Genomic DNA, 18,273 nt, shown 5'->3' with positions numbered 1-18,273 from the left:
CTTCTCACATCCCCACTCAGAAAATGAGTTTCTGAAAGCATGCTATAGTGTGAGTTTGTCTGGAATAGTTGGATAACTGTCTTCTGAAGGCCCATTTGTTGTTGACAGCTTGGTCAGCTTTCTCCTTAGAAATCAGAGCTTAGTTGGCCTAGTTGAAAGACTGGGGTTTCAAGCAAATTCGTGAAGGGATTATTAGAATCTCTGCCTCTCTGTCTCTCTCTTTGTGTCTCTGTCTCTTTGAGTGTGTGTCTCTCCCTCCCTCCTTCACTCTTTCTCTCCCCTCTAACTCCTTTGCTGGCCATCATGACACACGTCTCCTCTGCTATGGTTTCCCACTATGACATGCTGAGCTTCAACAGGTCAAGGAAGAATGGCTGAGAGCTGATAGAACCATGAACCAAAATAAACTTTTCCACTTAGAACCAGATTCATCGGCGGTATCTGTTACAATGAAAAGTTTACCAAAAGTTTACCAAAAGTGTTCTTGACAACTAGTAAAAATACATTCCCACACCACCCCAGGCCCATTTTCACTCACCCGTGCCTGCTGGTTCTCAGATCTATTCCTCTGGGTTTTCTTGCCCTGTGGTGCAGAAGGGCAGGCTTTCCAGTAAGTTTTTCAGGCTCCCACCTCAGCTGGATTCAAGCTGTGTTTGGCTAATGGAAGACACAAGAGAGAAAGGGGCACAAGGGTTTCCCCAGGGGTTTCTCCCCTTCTCTCCCTGTCTCAGACCTGCTGTAGCTCAGGCTCTAACCCCTGACAGCAGGCCCTCTGTAGCTCCACTCTAACTGGGTGACATGGTGCTGAGTCCTACTGCCTCCTACTGAGGAGAAGGCCGTCCAAGGGAGGGACAGTGTCCTCTCTGTCCCTTGTTTGGCTCTCAACCCATCATCTGTGTAATCCATCTGTTGTAATAGATCCCTTGTGTAGTAAATGAGCTTTGAGCAATGTCCTTTTGTTTTTCTCTAGTTAGATTATGACCGAAATTTTACAGTGTTCCCTGTTCTGTTAAATTCTTCATTTCACCATTTCCCATGCTCTACCACCCCCATGTATTTTATTATGATTTGTGTGTGTGTGTGTGTGTGTGTGTGTGTGTGTGTGTGAGAGAGAGAGAGAGAGGGAATCCATGTCAGAGGACAATGTGTAAAAGTCAGTTCCCTCCCTCCTTCCACTGTGAGAGGGCTGGGAATTGAACTCAGGCCATCAGGCATGGCAGCAGGCTCCTTTGCTAACTGGGTCATTTTGCTGGCCTTTCCTGATACTGGTCCTTTCTTGACCACAGTGTGGGAAATATCTCCCCGTACTTTATGGTTTGTCTTGACTTTCCTCGGAAGTCCCAGTCTTCTGCAGCCTTGCTATAGAGCTGAGGGTGGCCTTGAACTCCTGATCATGCTTCCACCTTCCCCGTGCTGGAAGGATGAATGTGCTCTGCCATGGGTGGCTTGTACAACTCATCTTCAGGTGATATAAGGATAGAATACTGGTGTTCCCACTCTGAGGTGTTTAACCACTTGCTCTGGGATGAAGCCATTTTTGACTACTGTACAACAAGAGAGAAACAACTGAGGAGGTTAGACAATTCTCTTGCCCAGCTGTGTAATCCACTGATAATTGTGATATCCACCTTAGATGCCCACCCTTATAAACCCCTCCTTCAGCTCCCTTCCACACGGCATGCTGTTTGGCCCTAAGGCTGCCTTCTATCTTCTACCAGTAAGAATTAAATTCATTTTACCCTAAGTTTGAATTGAATCTAAGTCTTTGGTCTTTTCCCTGGGGATTCAAACACCACAACTCCATCAGTGCCCTTCGAAAATATGGAGCATTACCACTTTCACCTTGCATAGCCTCAGCTACATAGACCAGCCTGTGCTAGTTGAGACTCTGTCTCAACAACAAAACAAATTTAAAAAACAAAAAAAAAAAAAATCAATTTTTGAGACTCCTGTATTCTAGGCTGGCTCCAAGCTTACTAAATAGCTGAGCTCTGTGAACCTCTGCTTTCTCTGTAGCTCCCAACTGCTGGGATTACAAGTGTGTGCCACCGTGCCTGGCTTACAAAACACTTTTGTACATGAGTTTCCACCAAATTATCTTGCAAAATTCTTTTATTTTATTCTGGAAACCCACTTGTTGGATTTCCTACATAGATAATGTCAAATATCAAACCAATTTTCTGCTGGGTTTTTTTTTTTTTTTTTTTAGAGAACATCATATAAATTTTTTTCTTTAATCTACTTTTTTCTTTAATCTACTTTTTTTCCTAACACTGAAGGTGAATTGAGAGATAGAAGCACAAATAATTGTCTGGCTTTTTTAGGAAAATAAGAGAGTTTGAAGCTTCCTGGGCAACCCTGCTTACAATATGTAGATTAAGCAGTTAGATTACAAACTAATTGATAAGTGAAGTATCTAAACCCACAGGCCTAATGACCAATTTACAGAAGGCTGTCCAGCCACTCCTGGGCAAGCAGTTCAGCCAAGGAGGGCATCTCCCAGAGGCCAGAGCCCACAGAATGAAGAAAGAGGAGTGCAAGGGAGATGGGGGAGCTAAGTGGGTTTGCAGACTCAGACTGGAGAGCATGTGGAACACAGGATGCCAGCAAGAGACTAAAATGTAGGATGCTCCCAATGTTCAGCAGGAGCAGCTCCCACAGGCCAATGATTTCCAATGTCACTATTAGACTTCAATTGAGTAGTTTTGAAATGACAGGAAAATAAACTGCTTAGCCCACCCTGGTGGGACATGCCTTAAATTCCAACACTCTTGAGACAGGCTGTCTCTGTGAGTTTGAGGCTAGTCTGGTCTCTATAGCGGTTCCAAACCAGTTGGGGCTACATAATTAGACCATGACTCAAAAGAATTACATTTTTAAAAAAAAAAAGAAAGAAAGAAAGAAAAGGAAAGGAAATGCCAGCTGAGTGGTGGTGCACACCTTTAACCCCAGCACTTGGGTGCAGAAGCAGGAAGATCTCTTGAGTTTGGGAGTTCTAGGACAGCTAGGGCTACACAGAGAAATCCTATGTCATGGTCGTATATACTTAGCCCAGGGAGTGGCACTATTAGAAGTTGTGGCCCTGTTGGAGGAAGTGTGTCACTGTCGGTGTGGGCTATAAGACCCTCATCCTAGCTGCCTGGAAGTCAGTATTCTGCTAGCAGCCTTCAGATGAAGATGTAGAACTCTCAGCTCCTCCTGCATCATGCCTGCCGGATGCTGCCATGCTCCTGCCTTAATGATAAAGGAATGAACCTCTGAACCTGTGAGCAGCCCCAATCAAATGTTGTTCTTATAAGAGTTGACTTGGTCATGGTATCTGTTTACAGCAGTAAAACCCTAAGACACCCTGCCTCAAAAAAACAAACCAACCAACAAACAAACAAATAATGGAAACATTTAAATATATGAGAGAGGGCTGGAGAGATGGCTGAGAGGTTAAGACCACTGAATGCTCTTCCAGAGGGCCTGAGTTCAATTCCCAGCAACCACATGGTGGCTCACAACCAACTGTAATGGGATCTGATGCCCTTTTTTGGTGTGTCTGCAGACAGTGACAGTGTACTCCCAAACATAAAATAAATGATTTTTTAAAAAATTAATAAATTATATGAAAGAAATGTGTCAAGTTTAACGTATGGCTGCTATGAGACTTCTGGGAACTATTTCTGTTTACCCAGATAGAGGAGCAACAGCACCCCAAATAAGTAACTATTCACCTTGGTGCATGTCTTAATTAGGGTTTTCATTGCTGTGGAAAGACACTATGACCAAAGCAACTCTTATAAAGGTAAACATTTAATTGGGGTTCAGTCCATTATTATCCAGGCAGGAAGCATGGCAGCATCCAGGCAGGCATGGCACTGGAGGAGTTGAGAGTTCTATATCTTGTTCCAAAGGCAAGCAAAAGAAGACTGGCCTCCAGGCAGCTAGAAGAAAGACTTTCAAAGCCTACCCCCCCAGTGACACACTTTATTTAACAAGGCCACACCTACTCCAACAATGCCACATCTCCTAATAGTGCCACTCCCCAGACTAAGCATATTCAAACCACCACAGTGCACCAACAATTTTGTTGGTGATACTTACAGGAGCACGAGTCACTCATCCCTGCATCACCCCAGCGTGGAGGATGACTCATGAGCTTTGGTGGCTGGAGTCCCTTGCCCAATTTGCAGGTAGCTATACCCCTAAAGAGTCTTTGTTACCCCAGCTTTTGACTGTGTGTAGAGTTTCAGGGAGGGACCTTGCAAGTTTCTATAGCTTTCAAAGTTTCTTTTTAATTTCTTTTATCTTTGAGACTATAATATAATCATATCATTTCTATTTTTCCCTCTTATTTTTTAAGGTGTATTTTATGTATGTGCAGCACACACATGCATGCAGTGCCTTCAGAGACCAGAAGATGGTGTAACATCCTCTGAGACTGGAGATACAGAGCAGTAACAGGCTGCTAGGGACTGTCTGTCCATGCTGAGAACTGAACCAGGGTCCTCTGCAGGAGCAGTATGTGCTCTTACTAGCTGAGCCATCTTTTAGGAGTCCCCTCATCCCTCAGAAAGGAATGTTTCAGTCCAGAGAAAACAGTAACCCAATGACTAATCTCACCCAAGATGCCCATCAAGTATGCAGACACAGACAACTTTTAACAGAAGACAGTGTTTAGAGTACTGCTGTGTTTGGTCTCACTGCAGATCACTTGGGAAAAGCAAAGGGAAAGGTCTGACAGACAGATAGTGTAAGGCCCCACGAAGGGAGGACCTCACCCAAGCCTCAGGAATTCGAGGCCACCCCAGTAACTCACAAGACACAGAACTTGATGCAATCAGCAAGAGGTATATTTTAATCAGTATACTGAGGTCAAGACCCATGACCCACGCAGGGGCAGTGGGGTCTGACCCCAGGGCTTTGGAGACAGAGAGAATTTAAAGCCAAAAACCACAACTCGGGGGGGGGGGGGCCAACCACAACCCAGGGGGAGTAAAGGAGGGCTATTGGAGAGTACCTGTGGAAAGTCCCGGCCCATTATTCAGTTTGTGACAGGGTCCAAGGAACAACCATGGGGAACATTTTGTATAGGCTATTCTCAAAGAGCCTATTCATAATCAGCCATCTATCTTGTGGTCAGCCAAGCTCCTGAAACACAGAGTTCACGACCAAGCTGACCTGCACTCTTGGTTCTGTTCAGTCTGCTAGGAGGTTTTGAAATTTTTTAACCCTTTCAATAGGAAAATAAGAACTTGTTAACCTCAAAGCTGAGAGCTTACACTTCTGTTAATTTTTCAATGTGTTATGTCCAGGTCTCGGGAACCCCAGGAGAGTTCAAAGAATTGTCATATCCGCTAAATCCACTGTAGAGATACATAGGAGACCTTTATTTCAAACCCAGGTTGGACTTCAAGTTACACAAAGCGAAGGCCCGGCCCCCCCCCGTCCCCCCCCCCCCCCCGTGTCAGGGAGTGTAGGGAATATATACAAGCAGGTTACACAGGGGGAGGGAAGCGGCAGATAAGGGAAGCTTTAATGTTTTTACCAACAGGTCTCAACTGCCTGGGAACTCTTAATTGGCATGATTTCTCTCTAAGGATGTATGGTTTTTGCTTTTCCCAAGGCCATAAGCCACCTATGTTGGGGAGTGTTTGGCCATCCATCAGAGAGGATGCCAGCTTCAGGCAGCATGGAGACTGCTGTGCTGTATTTGTTTATCTGTTCTCAAACTGATATCCTCGTTCCCAGGATGTGGGTTCTATTAGAGTAAGGATTTGTGGCCTTTGGCACCAGTGGCGTCTTTTTGGGAGGGGTCAGGTGGCGGGAAGGGGGATTTCTATGTGTGCAGGGTTGAGGGGGAAGGGGGAGTGCTGCAGCTGTAGTGAGCACCAGCCTGCTAGGCTTCTGGGGAAGTGCCGAAGCCGCTTTGGCCTTTTCCCTTGTCTCCTTCAAATGTATACACACCAAGAACTTTAAAAACTCTACAGGAGGCTGCAGACCTGGTATAGAGCACTTGCTCTTGCAGAGGACCTGGGTTCAGTTCCCAGTACCCACACTGAGGCTCACAAACATCTAAAACTCCAAATCCAGGACACCAGGTACACATATGGTACACAGATATACATGCACACAGGCAAAAACACCAACCCACATAAAATAATAAATATTTAAAATTAAAATAAGTCTGGTGGTAGTGGTGCAGCACACCTTAAATCTCAGCATTCAGGAGGCAGAGGCCAGCAGATCTCTGTGAGTTTGAGGCTAGCTTGATCTACAGAACTAGTTCCAGGACAATGAGTGTAATACAGAGAAACCCTGTCTTGAAAACCAAAACAAACTAACAAAAAATTAAAATAATATTATAATTAAAAAATGTACTTAGCTGGAACTAAGGTTGTACCCATAACTATTCTGTAGCTCAAAAATCTTTCTTTTTGTCTCATTTTATTTAGTTTTTAAATTTTTGAAACAGGCTCTCCATATATAGCACAGGCTGGCCTCAAACTCCTTATCTTCCTGTCTCATCTTTTGGAATGTTGTTACCGCCGGCTGTACCACCACTGCACCAGGACCTAGGCATATGCTTGTCAGTTAGAGGCCCTGTCATGGACAGAACTCACTTTCTGCTCCAGGCTTTTACAGTTTTTGGCATAACACAACACAATGTATCTAGAATGTGTACTTTACTTCAGTTGTCTTAGTTTCTCCTTTTGTGTGAACCTCTAGGGGAAAAGCACTGTTAGAAAAAAAAATCATAGGAGTTTTTTGCTGTTGTTTTGGCTTTTTTGTTTTTTGTTTGTTTTTGGTGGTGGTGAGTCTTGAACCTAGCATCTTACTGAGCGCTCTCTCCAGCCTGTTATCTGTTTTGGGTGTGTGTGTATGGAGGAGATCGGGTTTTATTGATATTCCCAGAGTAGCTTCGCACTTGCTCTGTAACCTAGGCAATCCTGGAACTTGTGATCTCTCTCTGCCTTAGGCTTCTGCCCAGCTGGGGTCACACACAACTAGGCTAACATGCCCAGCAAGAATGTCTTAATACCTTCACCTACCCAACTAAACCTTCGTGAACTAAATAGCATCACATCAGGGACTGGAGAGATGGACAGATGAACTCTTTCAGAGTTCAGTTTCCAGCACTCATGGAAGGTGGGTGTCTTTCAATGGCATGTTACTCCAGCCAAGGAGATTGCATGGCTCCAAGGGCTCTGACACCCTTTTCTGGCCTCTGAAAGCAACTGCACCCAGATAGATAGATAGATAGATAGATAGATAGATAGATAGATAGATAGATAGATCTAACCCATCAGAGTAAATAAGACTAATACATCACAGTTGGCTAGTTTATCCTTTAAGTCCCTGTTAACTTGTTGGCTAGTTTTTTTTTTGTTTTTTTTTTTAGAGAACACAGATTTGCCCTATCGTTTCCCACAGTGAGATCTTGGTGATTGCATCCCATAGTTTAGCAGATTCATCTGTTGTTTGTAGTTTTCATACACTAACAGTTACTTGTACCTACAGATTTGTCAGACTTGGATGTCTGTCTCTCTGTGTCCCCACCTCTCCTGTTGCGGTATATGCGTGTGCAATGGTGTATGTTTGTGTCTGGTTTATATTCGTGTCCACTTGGCTTCTTTAGGAAAGGCATCTGGTCTGCTAATTTTCGGAATCTTAATTAGCAGTTCCTTTCACTCCTAGGCTCCACATAGAAGCCAGGGCTCTAACCCTGCTTGCTCCGCCTGTGCTCCAGCACTGCATCACACCTCCAGTCCCTAAACCTCCTAAGTGAAGAAATGGTACACATTTTGAAATCAAATCTCCCTCCCTCCCACAGGAAGTTGTGGGTGATCACTTCTTTGACACGGGAAGATGCATGATTAAGCAACAATCAGTGTAGGAGAAACATTAGAATGACAAACTCCTCCCCGTCTCTGCCTTCCCTTTTCATTACAATCTGGTGAGACAAGCCTGAAATTCCACTGGGAGGCAAGGACAGAACCACCAGCTGGAAGATAACCTAGGCTAGGTAGTGAGACCCTACTTCAACAAACAAAAGCAAACATGGGGGCGGGGGGACCCGAAGGCGTGAGAGAGGGGAGAGAAAAGCAATGAGGAAAACAAGTTTTGTTTTTTTTTTAATTAGATTTTAGTTGTCACATACTACAGATCTCTGGAAGTTTTAGTTCCAGAAGGCAACCCAACAGGGCTCGTCGGCTAATTCGCTATTAAAAATTAAGCGAAACATGGGCTTGTTGCCACTTAATCAAAATCGGTGATCTTCCGAACTCAAGGAGAGGTAGCCACCCCAAGTACTCCACCCACTGAGGCGCTAAAGCGAGAGCCTTATTCAGCCGCACATCTTTCCTTCCCTTTTCACCTTTTCCCAGGCTTCTAGGGACGCGCAAGGTTCTTGGCTGCAGAATGCAAGTCCCGCCCATCGCTTCCCGGGAGGGGCGTGGTCGTTGCGGGGCGTGGCCTAAGGCCCCGCCTCCGCCCGCGTCCCCGCCGCTGACCGACACGAGCCGGGAGAGTAGCTGCCGCCGCCCGGACGAGAGGCAGAGCGGGTCCTCACGCCGCAGCCATGGGGAGCCGCGTGTCCCGAGAGGAGTTCGAATGGGTCTACACGGACCAGCCCCACGCCGCCCGGCGCAAGGAGATACTAGGTGAAGACCGGCGCCCCGTTATGTGCGCGCGGCCGTGTGCGGGCCCTGCGCGGCCTCCCGCGCGCGCTGTGTGAGCGCGGCCTCTGCGGCCCCTTCCAGCCGCTCGGCTGCTCGGCCGCCCGCGCGGGAGAGCCGGCGGTAGCGGGGCGGGCTCCGGGCCGGCCGGAGGACCGAGGGATGGGGCTTTGCGCGCTCCCGCTCGCCGCTGGCCCTTCGATGATCAAGCGTTGGCGGCCTCCGCCGGCCTGTGAGCTGAGGGTCCCCCGGTAGGGCGACCCTGACTCGCCCCTCCTGCCCCGACAGTCGAGGGTGCCCCGCCCCGGATAGAGGGGTGGGCTCGGGACGCCTGCTTGGCTCAGGGCGTGGTCCCGGGGCATCCCGGGCCGCAGGAGCCTCGATCACGTGGTCCAGTCAGCCGCAGGCCTAGAGGGGGACCCGGTCCCGGTGACCCTATGCTTCCCAGACGGATGGCTCCTGTGAGTCCTTATTCCAGCGATCTGCCGGACCGGGTGGATAGGAAAGGCGCGCAGCTCTGCCTTCCGGACCTTAGGACAGGCTAGGCCTGATTTAGTTGAGTGTCGGGGGTTTCCACGTGAGATAGAGTGGTGTCTCATCCCTCGCAGGCTGCTCTTAAGAATAAGGACAAGTTGGGTTGAGAGCTTTGCATATATTACCCAGTTCAGTTTTCTCTTTCCAGCACTTTGCCTGGGCCGGCCTTTTTTAAAAGATGAAGTAATGTTATGAAGATTCTAACCTCTTCATAATTAGATTTTGCCAAATAATATGCCTTTTTTCTTGGTGCTAGATATAGAAAATTTTTTTGCTTTGTTTGTTTTTTTGAGGGAATCACTGAAAGTCCATTGTCTCATATCCACCATTTTTCACACTTTCTTAAAAATATTTGCCTAGTGGGGGAGGGGGCGGCGAGGCCCTGATTTCTGCAGTAGTTGCTAAACTTTGACATTTCTTGTTTCGCAAACCAGAGTGATTAGCTGCCTTTGAAATAAACTTTACTTTTCTAGTGGAATTCACGCTCAGGGGCCTCCTGGTGCTAGTAAGTTCTCTAAGTAGCATTGAGCTGCACCCCTGGCTTCTGACCTGGAATTTAAACTGAGTGACCCGGTTGGAAAAGTGAAACCTCAGTCATTATCACCAGCTGTGCTGTGGGTTGCTTTGGGCTCTTAGGTTTTGTTAGTCACTGCCTCGCTGCAGTGATAAATGTCTGCAGTTCAAGGGAGGGAAGGACTTTGACTGATGGCTTCCATCGGTGCTCACAGGTGCCATTGCGTTTGGGTGGGGGTCTGGTGAGATCATGGTGGAGGGGGTTTGAAGGAAAAAAGCTGATCCCCTCATGTCAGCCTGGAAGCAGAAGAGAGCGTGGAAAGGTCCTTTGTGGCATGCCTCCAGTGCTCAGCTCCTCCGATGCCTTTATTCCGAGTCCTTTTAGGGATTAATATGTTGATAAGGTTAGAAGCCTTCCGGATCCTCACCAGACCAGATCCAGCAGCAGGGGTCCAAGCCTGTAATACTCCGCTGTATGGTGATACCGCATTTGACTTAATAGTTGTTTGATAGACACTTGAGCTGATAACGCCTTTCAGCAGTTTTTAACAGTACTCCTTTGAATGTTCACGTACAGGGCATGGATTCGTTTTCGTTTGGGGATCACTGGCATTTTGGTTGAATGTCAGGCAGTCTAAACCATTTTTCATATTCATCAGCAGTGTATGAAGATTCTGGTTTCTCTACAATCTAGTTGTTACCTGCCTTTGGATGTGTGGGCGTGTGGGCATGCCCCCACAAGTGCATGTGCATGCACACACACACACACACACACACACACACACCAGTGTGCAGCGTGGCTGTCAGGAGTGCACTCTCCTTTCACCTCAGTTCTCTGTTGTTCCTGCCTCTGCTGGGCTCACCAGGCTCGATGGCCTGAAAGCACTAACTTCTCCTCTGGTTATACAAGGTCTTAGACTAGCCTCTGGTTACATGAGGCCCTTAGACTATCCTCTGGTTATATGAGGCCTTAGACTATTGGGTTTGGAGGGGTTTGTTTTGCTTTGTTTCCTTTTCTGAGACAGAATCTTACCATGTAGTCCAGACTGGCCTGGAATTTACTAACCACCTCAACCTCCTGACAGCTGAGATTATAGGTGCCACTTGCCCCAGTTGGTTTTAAAGCTTAGTGAAGATTCAGAGCAGAGTTACCGGGAGGAAGCTTGTCTGAGAGAGCCGTGGGGATGAGTCCCATGATTTAGAGATCCTGTAAAACAAACATGTTCTTTCCTGTGTCAGCTGTGTTAGCTTAATGGTGTATAGAGATAAACATACCAGAGCTTGGGTTATAGAGATAGCTCAGTGGTTAAGAGCACAAGAGCACTTGTTGCTCTGGCAGAGGACACAGGTTCAGGTCCCAGTGGTACATGGTTGCTCACAACTAACTGTAACTAGCTCTAGGAGGATTCGATCCCCTCTTCTGATCTCTGAAGGCACCAAAGCACCACATGGCTCACAAACATAAATATAAATAAATAGATAATTAAATGAATCTAAAAAGAAAATATGTGCAGGCTTTGTCTAAACATAAATGTAATTATTTTAATATAAAAGAATGTGGAATGCCCAGATTAATTTTTCTTGCATAAATTGTTGTGCCATGCTATTTTGTGGCTTCATTACCAGAACATACTCCTTTCCTTTAGGAAATAAATATTTCATAAAGTCTGTAAGGGGAAGTGTTATGACTTAGAAAAGAGAAAAATCTAATTGCATTAATCTGATTGCATTCATTATAGTTGTTGAACGATGGTATGCTTTTCTTTCTGATTTCCTGTATTTTCTTTTCTTACAGCAAAGTATCCAGAGATAAAATCCTTGATGAAACCTGACCGCAACCTGATCTGGATCATAACCATGATGCTTCTTGTCCAGTTGGCTTCATTTTACTTAGTCAAAGACTTGGACTGGAAATGGGTCATATTTTGGTCCTATGTCTTTGGCAGCTGCCTTAACCATTCTATGACTCTGGCTATCCATGAGATTTCCCACAATTTCCCCTTTGGCCACCACAAGGCCCTGTGGAACCGCTGGTTTGGAATATTTGCTAACCTCTCTCTTGGGGTTCCGTATTCGGTTTCCTTTAAGAGATACCACATGGATCACCATCGATACCTTGGAGCTGATGGCATTGATGTGGATATTCCTACCGATTTTGAGGGCTGGTTCTTCTGCACCACTTTCAGGAAGCTTGTCTGGGTTATCCTTCAGCCTCTCTTTTATGCCTTTAGACCCCTGTTCATCAATCCCAAACCAATTACCAATCTGGAAATCATCAATACTGTGATCCAGATCACTTTTGACATTATCATTTATTATGTTTTTGGGGTGAAATCTTTAGTCTACATGTTGTTAGCCACCCTGCTTGGCCTGGGTCTTCACCCAATTTCTGGGCATTTTATAGCCGAACATTACATGTTCTTAAAGGGACATGAAACATACTCCTATTATGGGCCTCTGAACTTACTCACCTTCAATGTGGGCTATCATAACGAACACCATGACTTCCCTAACATTCCTGGGAAAAACCTGCCCCTGGTAAGTAAAAGACTTGATGTTTTTATTCCTGGTGATGATGTAATCAAAGTTAGTCATGTCTTCTTATTGTAAAAGGAATCTGTTTCATGAGATTTCAAAAAAGGAGAATATATATCCTTTGTCTACAGCCTAACTTTACTAAGGATTCAGCATCTTCTGCTTTGGGTCCTTAGGCTTAGCTGTTATGCCTAGGGTTATGCTCAGAAGTGTTGGGAGATGTGTACAGTCTCTTACCAGGTTAACTGCCTCAGAAGGAGAAAACAGCTTCTCCGTGCAGGAGCATTTGTCACTGTTAAACTGTGAGTTGCTCTCGTGACACACAGGTGAGGTGACCTGAGTAACTGACCTGTAGAGTAGACAGTATCAGGGTTCATGTTGTACCCCTCCCTGGCAGGAACTCTATCTGGGCAGTAGGCCTGTCATGCCTTATGTGTGGAGGAAACAGAAGAAGACATTTCAACTGCATTCTTTTTATCTGTCCCCAAACAGGAATTTTAAAAAATGGAAATACGTATGAAAAAGAATAGTTTTCTTTACTTGTTTTTAAGCTATGGTGTATATAAGGGAATCCTAACAGATGCTTTATGCTGACCTGCCCGCTCACTCAAAGTTTTGTGATGCTCAACTGACTGTTGGGAAACCACACCCAACATGATAATCAGTTACAGCATGTGATTGACGATCGCTCTGGATCTGGTTAATACTCAGTGGGTAATCCATACCATAAAAAAATGTATGTTGCAGTATGTAGACTTGACATGCAGGGTTAAGTCGGTACATAGGAAGAAAGCAGAGCGTGCTGTGTTCCATGTACAGTACGCATGTAAAGTAAGTGTGTCAAAGGGCTAATTGGGAAGTTTGATTGTTCCTTTTGCTGTCCTCTCAGCTTTTTAGATTGGGAGAATGCAGCACGCAAGTGTCTAGAGACAGCCTTGAACTGTGGTGCAAGGTGATCCCCAGCCCCTTAGTGTCATTCTGCTGGTAGAATAGCTAACAGTCTGGCAGCCCAGGCTTCTCTCTTTTGTGACTAGGAAATGAAGTTTTTGTTATTTTTTTTTTTAAAGGATTTTGATTTCAGGAAAAAATCAGCACATCAGTGACTGCTCACTTCCTGCTCTTCCATGCTATCTCCTACCCCTTTGTTAAGTTGATAAACTATAGACAGCCCTAGTGTTGGAAAGCCCTGCCTTTCCTGTTCTTTCTAAGATGTCTGCCTATGAGACAGGAATCTGTTTATTCAATAACTACCTGGCATTTATTACACAGTCCCTATGTAGTTTTAATATTTTAACTTTTAAAAGGATTTTGTATATTTTTAGTGAATTTTGCTGCTCACCAACATTTTTTATTTTATGTGTATGTATGTTTGCAAATATGTATGTGTACCATGTGCATGCCAGTGCCCCCAGAGGCCGAGAGAGAGTGTTGGAGCATCTGGAATGGAATTACAGGTGGTTGTGAGACGGCATGTAAGTGCTGGGAACCAAACTGTCCCTCCATGAGAGCATCAAGTGCTCTTAGCCGCTGAGCCAGCTCTCCAGCACTGCAAAACATTTTCCAGCATGCATTTCTCAGTTATTTTACAATTTTGTAAGAATCACAGACCTCATATGTCAGTATGTGAAGTGGGCACACGGCTGGCAACTTCCCTAGCTTCTCTAATTCCTACCATTAAGGATTTGATTTTTCTTTAACTTTGTGTCTTTATAATGTGTACATTTCATGGGCTTCTTGTGTTAATGATGGTTCTGAATGCATTTTCTGTCTCAGTCTTGAGTTGGTGTCTCCCAGGCTCCCCCGTCTTAAGATTTGAAATACTACCATCTTTGTGCCTCAGCTGTGAAATGAAACTGATCGCTCCTGGCTTTCTCATAAATTCGGTGTCTATTATGATGGAACTGTTTATATGTGTGTGATCTGTAGGCCATCTTCATTCATGAAGAATGGCAGACGGTCTAAAGGACCATGAGGGAAAGCATTGCCCTTGGTTGGATTTTGTCCCTCTGTCTGTCTGTCACCCATCATTCTGAGGCCTCAGTAACATGTTTTTACTCCCAGGTGAGGAAGATCGCAAGTGAGTACTATGATAACCTCCCGAACTACAATTCCTGGATCAAGGTGCTGTATGACTTTGTGATGGATGACACAATAAGTCCCTACTCACGGATGAAGAGGCCTCCGAAAGGGAATGAGGTTCTGGAGTAAATACCATCACAGCCAAAGGAATTCCTGTCCGTGGCTTCAAAATAGGTGATAAAATGGAGTTTTTATCTCATTAAGCTTAAAGTCAGTGATGCTCAGAAGCTGCACTGGCATAATTTCCATCTAGGATCTCGGTGTCGGCAGAGACTCCTCAGCCTCCAAACGGCCCAGCACTCACTTGTGGCTGCCGCTCTTGCTCACCTGTACTCACGCGATAAGTTACTGTTACTGAGGGTGTTTTTACTCATGTTTGTCATGCTGTAAGCAAACCATAAAAAGCTTATGTTATTTTTCACTATAAAGTTTCACTTTATTAAAGCACCTAATAAACTGAACTGTTAATCATATATATTAAAATTCATTGCATTATTATATTTCTATTGTATTGGTATAGTTACCAGAGTGCTAGGCAGAACTTTGGATTCAGTCATTTGTTCTTACGGGGAAAGGAAGGCTTTTGAGACTCAGGACAGTGATGTCCACCACAGAGTCCCTCCTCAAGGAACCAAACATTAAGTGCTTAGTGGAGGAACTTCTGTTAGTCCAACAGGAGTCCAAGGATGCAGATTCAACTTTTGTGAGTTTGCCACCCATGCTGGGCTGGGCATTTCTTTGTTGCAACTGCCTTTGAGTAGCTAATGATCCTTTAAGTAACCCAAATAAATTCACTGGTTTACTCAGCTTCGCCTTAGTGGAGTTTCTCTGATCCCTCTCTGGTACCCAAGTGACATCAACAGATGAGCATTTATGTCTTCCCTGGGAGAGTTACGTAAGCCTAAAAGGGTGAGGTAGAAATGTCTTTATAAATTATAAAGGTGAGGTGGGTTTTTTTGTTGTTGTCTTGTTAACTTTTTGAGACAGGGTTTCTCTGTGTAGCCCTGGCTGTCCTGGAACTCACACTGTAGATCAGGCTGGCCTCAAATTCAGAGATCCACCTGCCTCTGCCTCCCAGGTGCCAGGTTCAAGGATTTGCACCACCACCCCCTGGCAAGTGATTTATTCTTAATTTTTACTATTATCCCTCCACCTAACCTAAACACTGCTGGATCCTGAATACAGTCTTTACTGAATTTAACCACACCCATATTCAGCTTCCTTCCTCTTTCAGCTGTGTTGGCTCTCAACATCGGAAGCAGCTGACAGTTCTTGCACTACTGTGGAAACACTGTGGCTTGGTGGTGGGTAGTTTGTCTCTAGTAGCTAACATCCTGTGCTAATAAAATCAGCAGTCCCTGTTACCTCTAAAGTGTCACTGGAGAAAATGCAGTGTAAAAAGGGAGCTGTTTTTAGAATGTCAGCTGTATTTCTAAGGGACTGGCAAACCTTCACATTCCCAATGTCACCCATAATATTTTTTTTTCTCCTTTTCTGACCTTGTGTTGGGAGGGGGACTTGTTAACTCTCTGTTCTTTAAGAAAGCCACTAACTGGGCAGTAGGAAGGCTGAGCCCTGGAGCCTTCAAAGGCCTGAGAGGTGGTGCAGCGGCTTCATTGTACTGCAGTTCATCTGTCTCAGCTCCGTTCTTCATCCAGGTCTCCATACCGCCTGTGCTATCCCACAGCAGGTCAGGAACCATTTTCCCAATGAGCACTGCTCACGTGGCTTTGATCAAGTTGTGGAAATAGCTTCCGCTGAGGTGGTAACTCTTTAAGAGAGAGAGCGATGACTGATTTATTTTTTTCCCCAACCTGAACAGGCCCAGTACTAGACTGGAGTCTTGGTTAATGCAATGAGACTATCGTCCTGGAATTTACTGAGCCTTATCTAAAAGCCAAAGAATGTGTGTTTATATAACCTTTAGATAAATACAGTGTTTAGAGGTTAACTCTAATAGCTAAATTTCAAACAGGGACATTTATTGAGAATCCTTTTCACTGTTTTCTGTCCAGCTATTATCTTTAATTCCAGTTTGCAGCAGTGGGGATGGAACCCAAGGCTCCCTGCATGCTAATCAAGCACTACTGAGATACTGCCCCAACTCCAGTCCTGTCTTAATAGCATCTCAGCATCTCTATGATATGTATATTTATATCTCTATACATAGTACTGGTGCATTTTGTAGATAAAAATTGAAGCTTTAAAAATGTATTATGGATCCATGACACTCCTGTCTTGACTTCCCCCACAATGGACTGTTGTCTTATTAAATCTCCTTTCTCCTCTGTGTTGCTTTTAGTCAGGACAGCAGGAGAAATAAAACTAGGATTCTGTTCAGCATTGTAAGATTTACATAGGAAACATCGTTTACGTCCCTAGCAGAAGTGCGTCTGTTCACAGGTTCATTCTATAGAGCTAAGTGCAGACATCATTCTAGTGCATGTCAGCGTTTGGGTGACTTATCTCCAGTGTCCAGCTGTTCCCAGGTGAGCAGCCTGAGACCATGTGATAACAGTGAGTGCTTCTTCCAGCTGTCAAAGCCTGTCCTCTTGTTAGTCCACCTGCTGTTGATTTGGAAGATTTTGTTGTTGTTTGGACAAGGGTATGTTTTGTTTCTTGTCAGGGAAAACCTAGGCACTGTTGTCATTTGGAAGGAAAGAACAGTCTTAGGACCTAGGGTTGAGGATGGCCCAGACTGTAATAAGCCCATAAAATGTTCCCAGCATACTTAAGGTAAACACAGCTGAAGCATCTGGTGAAGGTGCCTAAGCCTGTAAAGGGTGACTGCCACCTGAAGTGAGAGCCCTGGAGCTAGTCTGCTCTGCCGGGGCACAGCCACAGTGGGGAGATCCTGCTATGGGCAGGGGTTAGGATTTGACAAGAAGTGGCTCTACAGGTCAGATGAAATAATGGGTAGCCTCATCCAAACGCTTAGTTTTTGCCAAAATCAGTCTGATTTTGCAGTTGGCTCAGGAAGCCAGTAATTCCTGAAGGGAAGGTTTCAGGTGCCAACAGGTTTGAGCACTGTTGTGGGTCAAAAGGTGATGATGCCATCACAGGGTGTGTGTCTGTGTGTGTGTCCGTCCGTGTCCACCCATCAGTCTGTCTTGTGAAGACTCTCATGGTGTATGTGCCCATGTCTCAGGAGGTCTGTGAACTGTGGCTGCATGGAAGGAGGGGGTGGGACTCATAGAAATGTAAGTTGCTTTTATAGTCTAGGATTAATGGTGACTGGACACACATCACTGTACATTTGATCCCCTCTGAAGGAATAAAGGGATGCTTAGTGCCCAACGCCTGCAAAAATGGACATGCGTTTTCTGTAAGGCTCCAAATCCTGCTGGTCAGCAATTTCTAATCCAAGGAGATTTTCTCTAACCCATTTCCTCTATGTAATAATCAAAGGCTGTTCTTCCTGGCCACTGGGGGAGGAGTCAATAAGACTCCCAAGTGACACTTCCTCTGTCCAGTTTGTGGCTTGAACCTCTCATTTCCAAAAGAGTGGGCAGCTGGGATTTCTCCTAATGTGAGTGTGTTATACACTCTGGTGTATACACTTCCTGGTGGCCATAAACACATATGGCCAGAATTGCATTTCCTTTACTGCCTGGGGGAAGTCAGTTCATTCCTGTAGTCTTCAGAGAAAAACCCTTCATGTCAGTTTTCAGGGTTTTGAACACGTATCTGCTTCAAACCATGAGAATGCTGAAGTCCACGTAGCCTTTCAAAGGCAGAAATTAGGAAGTAGTATGCTTCTTGTGCCCAGTTGAAGAAGCGTGACCTGCTGCCTCCTAGGGTAGGTTCTTCACCCAACACCCATCACTGCCCAAAGCAGGTCCCAGTTTCCGTGCCCAGGGTAAGTGTCTGTACATAGCGGCTGTCCAGTCTCGATCCACAGGGAACATGGACTGCTGAGAAGTCCATCCAGCATCTTTGGGGTTTCTTC

At 45.3% G+C, this 18,273-nt stretch overlaps 1 protein-coding gene across 1 annotated transcript; it reads left to right on the top strand.

The window, feature by feature from the left end:
- Window positions 1-8,480: 8,480 nt before the first annotated feature.
- Window positions 8,481-14,797, top strand: LOC117721969 (sphingolipid delta(4)-desaturase DES1). The gene is made up of 3 exons (XM_034520865.2): window positions 8,481-8,648; window positions 11,506-12,248; window positions 14,307-14,797. Exons 1-3 carry the CDS (start codon window positions 8,567-8,569, stop codon window positions 14,451-14,453), a joined length of 972 nt encoding a protein of 323 aa, XP_034376756.1. The 5' UTR covers window positions 8,481-8,566; the 3' UTR covers window positions 14,454-14,797.
- The last annotated feature ends 3,476 nt before the right edge of the window (window positions 14,798-18,273 follow it).

The sequence above is a fragment of the Arvicanthis niloticus genome, chromosome 16 (assembly GCF_011762505.2).
Source record: "Arvicanthis niloticus isolate mArvNil1 chromosome 16, mArvNil1.pat.X, whole genome shotgun sequence".
Taxonomy (NCBI): Eukaryota; Metazoa; Chordata; class Mammalia; order Rodentia; family Muridae; genus Arvicanthis; species Arvicanthis niloticus.
Note: the sequence above shows the minus strand (reverse complement) of the source record. Positions and strands in the feature narration are given on the sequence as shown.

Coding starts and splice junctions, on each gene's coding strand:
- LOC117721969 (XM_034520865.2), top strand. CDS start 8,567: ATGGGGAGCCGCGTGTCCCGAGAGGAGTTCGAATGGGTCTACACGGAC. Junction 8,649..11,505: donor CCGGCGCAAGGAGATACTAG/GTGAAGACCGGC, acceptor CTTTTCTTACAG/CAAAGTATCCAGAGATAAAA. Junction 12,249..14,306: donor CTGGGAAAAACCTGCCCCTG/GTAAGTAAAAGA, acceptor TTTTACTCCCAG/GTGAGGAAGATCGCAAGTGA.